Source organism: Scaptodrosophila lebanonensis, unplaced genomic scaffold (genome assembly GCF_003285725.1).
Source record: "Scaptodrosophila lebanonensis strain 11010-0011.00,11010-0021.00 unplaced genomic scaffold, SlebRS2 tig00000053-arrow-pilon, whole genome shotgun sequence".
NCBI lineage: Eukaryota > Metazoa > Arthropoda > Insecta > Diptera > Drosophilidae > Scaptodrosophila > Scaptodrosophila lebanonensis.
In genome coordinates, this window is record NW_022060548.1 from 7,128,028 (window position 1) to 7,137,432 (window position 9,405).

Here is a 9,405-nt window from a genome sequence, read left to right on the forward strand (position 1 = left end):
CCATCAACTTTGCCAATTCCATTGCTATTTTTTCCGTGTGTTTCCTCTTTTTTTTATGGCGATATAATATTTTATTGCATACCTTTAGACATTTGAATGTTTGCAGAGTACCCTTCGCTGGCTCCCGCGCTGTCAGCGTCCATGTCCTGGCTGGCAGGACTCGGGCACGTTTCTTCACCCTTTGTTTTGTGGTGCTTTTCGGTACGTTCTGGCGCGCCTGCCTCGAAATGTGTAAATTTGAGTTGCTTGTTGTGTTTTGTCGTTGAAATTGCTCAATTTGAGGGAAGGACGATTCGAGGGAGCCGTCCTGGCTCCCTCTGCCGCACCCGCATTATTTTGCTGTTTGCTGTTGCCATGCATTTGACAAAGGTAATAAAATGGACCTTTAGCTTTTGGCACTAGATTCCATTTCTAATTCTGCGACTGCGACTGCGTCTGCTCCAGCAACAACACCAACAACACCAACAACATCAGCTCCTGCGGATGTTTCTGTTTGTTTTCGGTTCTCGGTTCTCTGCTCGGTTCTCTGTTGTTGTTTTTATTTGGCTTTGCTTAGCATTGTCCTGCTCTCGGCTATGGAATTGTTTGCCTATTTTTGGCTTGGCAAACATACTTTCGAGCTCATTTCCGCCAGCAGTCGCTGCATTTGTTGGGCTGTTTTACAAAACCTTTTATGTTTCATGGCTAAATGGTCTGTTTGTGTTGAATTTAATAAGCGAAGGTCGCTTAAAGCGCTAAATAGCATTAAACATAAATGAGGCAGCTGAGGAAGAGGAGGGAATAGATTGGATTAGCCTCGCCAATTCATTTAAATAGTGCTTGTCTGGCCGGACTGTAGGGAATAGCTTCCCTAAATCCTCAACTCCATCTGTTCTCAACACAAATGTCATAGCTTGCAATATTATTTAAATAGAATTATGGAGCAGTTTTAAGCATATTTGTACGTAGTTTCTGGAGTCTCCCACAGTTTGGTTTTCAATTTAATTATATTTTTGTTTTTCTGATGACCTGCTTCCGTTTTTTGCTTTGTGTGGCCAAAATTAAGTGTGACGAGCTGGCATGTTTTTCCTTTCTTGTTGTTGTGGTTGTTGTTGTTTTAAAAACAATTTTTAACTAATCCCCCACAGTTGAGAATAACAACAACAACAACAACAACTGTATGAGTGTAGATCCAATTCTGTAGCCATTTGCTTGAATGAATGGCAACAACTGGCAACTGTTTGCAAACTGAAATGAAAATCTATTTGTCGTCTGTTGTTTTCTCTTTCCTTCTTCTGTCTCTGTCGAATTGTTGTTCGCTTTTATTTTCTTATAATTGTTAATCATTAAAAAAAAATGATTTTGTGTTTCAATTCGCAAAAGATTTCATTCTATTTCCGTGTACAAAATACAAATCGAAAGCAACAAGTGACGTCACTCAAGCACACACACACACATATATATATACGAGTACACCCGCCATATATAAAAAATGCTCACAAAAATACACCGAAGAAACAAAGTTTGAATATATATGTATGTATGTATGTAGTATGTATGTATATAGTAAGCATGTATGAATATAAAAATAGTCGAGAAAAGTCGGCCCTTCGTCCAAGGGTCGTTGGAGCGAGTGAGATAAGGAGAAAGCGAATAAGTCGCCTAATCGCCGAATAGTTTCTTGCCCAGATCCATCATCCTGTGGTTGCGACAGACGCGCAGGGCATCAGCCTTCTTGAGCACAGCCACCACCTCGGCATTGACGTCCACCAGCTGGGAGAGGAAGTCCTCGTATGCGGACTTCACATTCGCCTGCAGTGTGCCGATCTTAACCTTCTTCAGGGTCTTGATAATGCCCTCGGCCCAGCCAGATTCCAGAGCGAACTCGGATAGCCAAGGGACCAGGGGCAGTACGCCACACATGGTCTGCATGCCGAGGAACCAGTTCTCCGATATCTCCGACCAGTGACCCTTGTAGGCAATGGACACAACCAGCGCTGTGGGGTCATTCGATTCGTCAATGTTGTAGGCATCCCAGAGGAAGCGAATGGTGGCCTGTATGTAGCGGCAGATGGAGAAGTCGTTCTGCTTGACCTTCTTGGACTGCTGTTTGAGTAGCAAAAGGCCCAGCACTGCCAGATTGCCGTGAATGACGAGATTGTCGGGTGTGTCCTTCAGCTCGGGCAGATTCTCGACCACAAACTTGAGCAGATTGGCAAAGGTGGGCGAGTCTTCGGCTTTCTTGGGCTCCAGGACTGTGAAGTTCATCAGTATGTTGCAAAGGGAGACAATGGCGGCACGTGCCTCCTTCATTTCCTCCTGCTGCTGGGGAGTGGGTATCGGATCGGGCTCGTTCATGCGCTTCAGGCGCTCAGCACGCGGTATGGGCGGCCGCTTCCAGTGGGCAATGCTGAAGTACAGCTCCAGCGATTCGACGAGCACCTCGTCCTGCTTGTGGGTGAAGAGTACGCGTCGGGCCTCGTCCTCGACAGCGAAGTGGCAGAGTGCTGGCAGCATTATGCGCAGTACATCGACGGGCGCCTCACCCTCGCGCGGACCTGCTCGCCAGGCCTTCAGCTCGTGGAAGGACTCGTTGCCGATCTTGAGCATAAAGGGTAGAAGCTTGTAGATGGCCGGACGCATAGCCGTTGTCTCCTGAGCCAACCAGGCGGACAGAATACGCACAATGGCGAAGATGAAGGCCTTGTCCCGTGGACTGCCATTGTCCTTGATCTTGTCGTTGGAAACACGTGTCAGCACAGCCATCACCTGGTTGAAGGCGCCCTTCAGCGCCGTATACGTCGTCTGCTTCTCCTTGGGCTCCATATCCAGCTGATCACTCGCCATGTACTCGATGCACTGCTCCAGTATGACGAAGCAGCAGGTGAGCAGATCGGCCTGCTTGAAGGTCGTCTCCAGCTTCTTCTCGTCCATCTGCATGCGCACCTCAATGGCCGCCAGCTGGAGCAGCATGAGGAAGAACTGCTTCTGGTCGTCCATGAAGGCCCATTGAATGCCCAACACTTGCAGGGTGGTGGCTATCAGATGCAGGGCCGGATCGCGCTGCTTGGGACCAATCTTGGCCTTCAAAATGTCGCCGCAGCCCTTGAAGAGACTCTCCGGCCAGATTTGACCCTCGAGCGAGTTGACAATAATTTCACGCCTGCAGGTGATCAGTATGTCGGCCAGGATGCGGCAGAGCTCGTACTTGCGCTCCGTGTGATCCGTTTCCATGTCCAGAGCAATGCGCTGGATGAGCGCATGGAAGGCGGTGGGATCCTCCGGCCACGAGGTGGAACCAAACTTCTTCACCAGCTGCACGATGAGGTGCAGAGCCTCGTCAGTCTGGAAGCTCTGCGCCGAATAGATTTGCGACATCTTGGGTATGGCGCCGGTGGCCAGGAGAGCCTGCTGGCCCGGCTCATAGCTGGCAATGCTCTTCAGGCAGCTGTAGGCCTCGCTGACCACAATCAGATTGTCCTCGTAGTCATCGTCGTCGGCCTGTTCGACAATTTCCAGCAGCGTGGGGATGGCATCGATGATGTCTTTGTGCGTGGCGAGCTCCTCCTCCTGGCAGAAGCACGTCAAGATCGAGAGCGCCACACTCTTGTACACCAGTGGTGGGCAGTCGTTGGGCAGATCCTTCGAGACGAGCAGCTTGCGCAGAAAAGGGAAGCCAATTGCCTCAAACAACAGTTTCTTGCCCTCCGTATTGCAATCCTTGCCCTTCACCAGCTTCGTGACCATGAACAGGGCCGCGAACTTTTCCGTATCGCTGCGGGTCCCCTTCAGCAGGTTGGCGCACTTACGCACGGGCTCCGGAACATCCGCCATTTTGAATGCAACTCACGCTTCCTCCTTTCCTTCCTTCTCCCCTTCCCCTATTCCTCGTTACTGTTCCAAGTGCGTTTTTCTTTTATGGCCAAATGACGGCAGCTCTATCTATTTACAGTGTCTCTATATATGTGCGGCCGATACACTATATGTATATACAGTTTTTATGTGCGGTATATGTAGGTCTGTCTATCTTGGGGCTCTATAAATAGAACTCACACTTTCACTTGGCTACACTTTCCCGTTGGTCGTTTGCGCTTCACCCGCGGCTCGATCTGTACGTTCTGTTCACGTTCCGTGTGTTCTTCGCTCGACCACGCACTCTCGCGCACTGATCGGGCCGATCGGGCCAATCGGCCCAGTAGTCCCCATCGGCCTGCCATGGATACGGTCGCTCGCTCTGCTTCTTCGTTTTCCAAACCAGGAACGGCTGCAGCTGTTTCTTGGACATGGCCGAACCAAACCCACACAAATTTCAGTTTTCTATTCATACATATGCTTGAGATTCACAGTTGACTCTCGATAAAATAAACCGAGTGGTTTGGATTATTTAAAATGGAGTGTAGAAAGTAAATGTGCAAATAATTTCGAGAAGTGCAATAATTCATTTGTATTTTGTTATGTTTGAATTAATTAAATTATTTAATTATCTTTAATTTGAGTGAGACAAGTGAGACTGTTGGCATTTGAAAATTTTGACTAGCTGAAGAATAAACTCCACAATATTGAAGAAAGTTTATAAATCAAAAAATGCTCGAACAGCACAAATCCGTCTCCTTAAACTGAACTGGCCACTATAGCACTTTTAAAAGTGATTGGAGTGGGGGTACTATCCAGTATAAAGACACAAAACCCGACTTACCATTTCATCGAACGATTTCTGCGGATATGGAAGAGGAAAAAAGCGTAGATCAGCTTCTTTTTCATTGATCAGCAATGAGTAGGCCTCTTGGCTTTATGAACTCACAGAAAGACAAAAACTGGAGATTGTGAAATTAAATAGCAACTCATTAAATACTCTCGGTGATAAAAAAAAACGGACCTTTAAAAAACATTGGGTAATAATAGCATTACAATCAGGGCTCGATCCAGTCATCTTAATCTTACCCCACATAAGTTCCTAAAACTTAGATGTTAAATTATATAGTTTTTGTCGATTTGGATTCCTCTTCATACTATTCCAAATCATTTAGTAATAATATCGCCATATATATACCTTCCTCACTTATTTTGCAGTCTTTTCAGATTTACTGAGCCCATACAAGTATATATTAATTATTTATTTCATTTAATCAAATTGAATTTATCACCTTTTTCGAATTCTTATTATAAATTTAATAACATTAATTGTAGAGTTCCTAAAACTTTTCGATTTGGATTCCTCTTCGTACTATTCCAAATCACTTAATAATATCTCCATATATATACCTTCCTCATTATTTTGCTGTACTTTCAGATTCACTGAGCACATATATATATTAATTAATTATTTCATTTAATCAAATTGAATTTATCACCTTTTTCGAATTCATATTATAAATTTAATAACATTAATCGTAGAGTTCCTAAAACTTTTCGATTTGGATTCCTCTTCATACCTTCCTCATTTATTTTGCAGTACTTTCAGATTTACTGAGCACATATATATATTAATTAATTATTTCATTTAAACACTGAATTGAATTTATCATCTGTTTTCAGTTCATATTAAGAACTGTATAACTTTAATCGTAGAGTTGCTACAAACTTAGATGTTCAATTATATAGTTGTTGTCGATTTGGATTCCTCTTCATACTTCATATTTTGTAGTACTTTCAGATAATTAATTATATCATTTAAAGAATTAAACATTTAATTGAATTTATCATCTCTTTCGAGTTCATATTTAAAATTTTATAACATTAATCGTAGAGTTCCTAAAATTTAGATGTTCAATTATATAGTTTTTGTCGATTTGGATTCCTCTTCATACTTTTCCAAATCACTTAATAATATCTCCATATACTTGTATATACCTTCCTCACTTATTTTGCAGCACATTCAGATGCACTGAGTATACATATTGTTGTTATTATTTACAAAAGTTTATTTGGGAATATATGCTTTATGCAGAAGCTCTACTGTACTGTCAACCGAAAAGAGTGTGCGATCCGACCATCTCCATCTCTCACATTGCATCTCGCGCTCTCGGCGCTCAGTGACGTGAGTCGCATTGTGTATAATTAGAAAATGATTTTCCACTTTTCCGACTCCTCGTGTTTACATTTTCGTGCACTGCACGGCGCGGCTCGGTGTTCTGCGCCTTCTGGCTGCATTTGTTCCAGAATGTATTTACACATCGCGCTTTCGTCGCCGGCTGCTGCTTTTGGGTGTTGGCCAATGCAGCGGGCCATTTGACTTTCCTTCGCTTTTACAAACGTGGAAGACACACACACCCCGCTACCTAGAATTCCCCGTGTTCGGTTTTATACGTGCGAATACATACTTGTATAGTGATATGTAAGTATATGAAAAATATATGTATTTTCGTATAAATAGCGGCCGTGCATGCCGTGAAAATGCGCATTGAAATTATTTATTTAAATTAAATATGTGTGTGTGTGTGTGTGTGTGTAAATATAGAGTATACATGCATGTGCATGTGTGTGGTGTGGTGTGCATACATAGACATTATTTGTGTATTTAAATTAAATATGCTTTCTGCTCTTTCATTTCATTTAGGGTCAATGAATTAAATTGTACGTTGAAATTGCTTTCAAACTCAATTTATTGCATATTTTCGCTTTATTTCAATGCATGCGATTGCGATAATTAAGGAAATGTGCGAATTACAAATTAACAACTTAGGTGATTTCTGTTCTGTTCAAAATGTAATCCAAATCCGTAAACAATATTTACAGAGTTTAATGCCAAGGCTTAGAGCAGCAACGTGTTCTGCTTGTTTGCAGACATAATTGGCGAATCACTGAATAAGTAAAACGCTTCATTTAATTTCCACAATATTATTCAATGAATTAAATAAATTAATTTGGCTTGAAGAGTACACGTACAAGTATGTATGTGGAAGCCGAGTTATTTATTTCACACTTCTAAGTAAATTATGCATTTGCTTGTAGAGCGGTGAGAAAAATTAAAAATTAAGCCAGTTTCAGTTGATAAACTTTATTGAAATCAATGTTTAATACCATTTAGTTAAGCAGTTGCTGTTAAATCAAAAATGTGTAAATCGGTTGAACATTCCATATTACATAAATATATATGAAAAGTATATAAACAATTTAACATGTTATACGTTTATTTTTTGGAAAATCGAAAATAGCTGCTCTTTTCGAATTCATGTTGTGTATCTCTCAGATTTATAGATCGAAATAGCGTCAAAGTCACAATTCTGCGTCTTTTTGGGGCAATATTATAAACGAATACATATGTATATACATACTTTTTTTTTTGTTTTTTGGCGATTGTACAACGCTGTCCAATATATCAAACATTTTTTAATGAGCCATGAGATTTGTCACAATTTTAATTTTGTACGCCTGTAAGTCAGCGAAGAAATAGAATTGCCAAAACTTGGCCTCTGCGATTCAAAAGTCTATGAAATCGCAGAAGTCAAGGGCGAAATAGCTCAGAAATGTCCGAAAGCACTTGTTTATTTGTAGCCAAATGGCTTTTGTTTTGTTTATTTCTGTTAACTCATACACTGGCCTACACAATCAGAAAACGAGTTGCTGCAGCCTCTAAATGACTTGCTTATACATACTTATATATTTGATATGATTTTTGAAATAATAATAATAGAGCTACTTATTATATTAGAGAATCTAATCAAGCTGATCAGAAAGTCATTTTAATATACTCGTTTATATATATTTATATTATTTATCGTTCTATTCTTTATTCTTTATTTAAGATCTGTCTTGGGTTGGCTAATTATTAAATTTTGGGAGAACTCTGACTTCGATAAATGGCGAACTTCTAAAGTTGTTCTCCTTAGAATATTCAATTTATTTGAAATTATTAAACTTTTTTTTCAAAAAATAAAAAGAATATTTATTAGTTGGTTTCTAAAAATTACTTTTATGTCAAAACTGAAAATCTTTTGAAATATAATCACCTTTTATTTAAGCAATTTGTCTATATATTTACTTCAAATCTGTTTTATTTTAACTTTAAATTGTAAATTTGAAGAAATAATCTCGTTCAGCATAAATTTCATAATTTCTAGCAACAACTAAATAAACAAAGAGTATGTTTAAAAATAAAGACAATTGTTGTTTTGTTTTGTAAGGTTAATGAGCATGAAAAGTGTATTCCAGCTAATGTGTAGAGTAATTCAATTGCATTTGATTTTGTTCAGCTTTAAATCATGCGATTAGATTTTACATTTAAGCCTGCACCCATTTGCAATAAATAAGTATGTTTTAAATTTGTGTAGAATGATTAACCGGTCGAATACTCTGAATGTGTTTGGAGAATTTTATTTATTCTGGCATATGCATTCGGGCAAAACATTAACATAATTTAAATGAATATTGAAATGCAAAAGCGATGCGCAGTCGTGTTGTCTGTTGGCGAGCAAATCCATGAAATTAGCATGCAAGAGTTATAATCAGTTTTAGTTTCGCAGCGGCAAACAGCAAATATTGCACAATATCGCACTTTACTCGCTTCCATATACGAGTGCATACAATACTATATATTTTCGTACTATATAGTATATATGGAAGCAGTACTTACTTGTATATTGAACGGCATCAGAGAGAGCAGGCCTGCCTGCCTGTCGGCCGCCCTCATGCAAACAAGTTCGTATCTCGCAGCGCTTATGTGGAACGCATATCCGTCCTCCCCTGTTTGCGAATGTTATTATTATTTTAAATGGATACTGGTAGTGGGTGTGGGATGGGGATGGAATGGAGTATCCATGGCACACGATTTCCATCCACTATACGGGCATAGTCAGGTGCCCGGTGGCTGGGACAACAGCACTGCGGTAATTCGAGCATTTTATATGCCCTTGTTAGCGTTTTGATAATTGGGTTATAACGAAATTTATTAATTTTTACATTTCGCTAATTATGGACATTGAAAATGCATGGTCATTGATATTAAATATAACCGTGGAAATATGGTGGCTCTTTGAATATCTGGCCTCTGGGCGGAATCTGTTCAGTAGGAGGGCAGGTGGTTCGTGTTCGCCTGCGGCTGCTCGGTGGTTGCTCGCAGGTGGTTGTTGTTGATGCCGGCGGTCGTGTGTTTGTTTAAGTGCTTGCGGCTCGTTATGGGCGTTTAGTTATGGGCTGCTTTCAAATTGGAAAACATGGCGGATTAAATGCTAATTTGTTTGGCGCTTTAAGCATAAAATAGCACAACTGGGTGTTCAAGGATGAAGGCGAGAAAGAAAGCACAACGAGCCCAGCTCGGCATATGCTTGATAAAGGCGTGAATTTCAACTTTAATTAAACACTTTTAATCAGGTATTATGCATATATACGTTATTTCTGTTATGAAAATAAAGTGAATTTCAATAAATCAAGGCTATTGCTTTTAGAAAATATGATTAGAAAATATGATTAAAAGATATTAGGTATAAT

The 9,405-nt window shown here is 40.4% G+C and overlaps 1 protein-coding gene across 1 annotated transcript; it reads right to left on the reverse strand.

Moving 5' to 3' along the window:
* Positions 1–1,444: 1,444 nt before the first annotated feature.
* LOC115623400 (neurochondrin homolog) lies at positions 1,445–4,129 on the reverse strand. Its single transcript, XM_030517709.1, has one exon. The coding sequence runs from the start codon at positions 3,811–3,813 to the stop codon at positions 1,642–1,644; it is 2,172 nt and encodes a 723-aa protein (XP_030373569.1). The 5' UTR covers positions 3,814–4,129; the 3' UTR covers positions 1,445–1,641.
* Between the last annotated feature and the right edge of the window lie 5,276 nt (positions 4,130–9,405).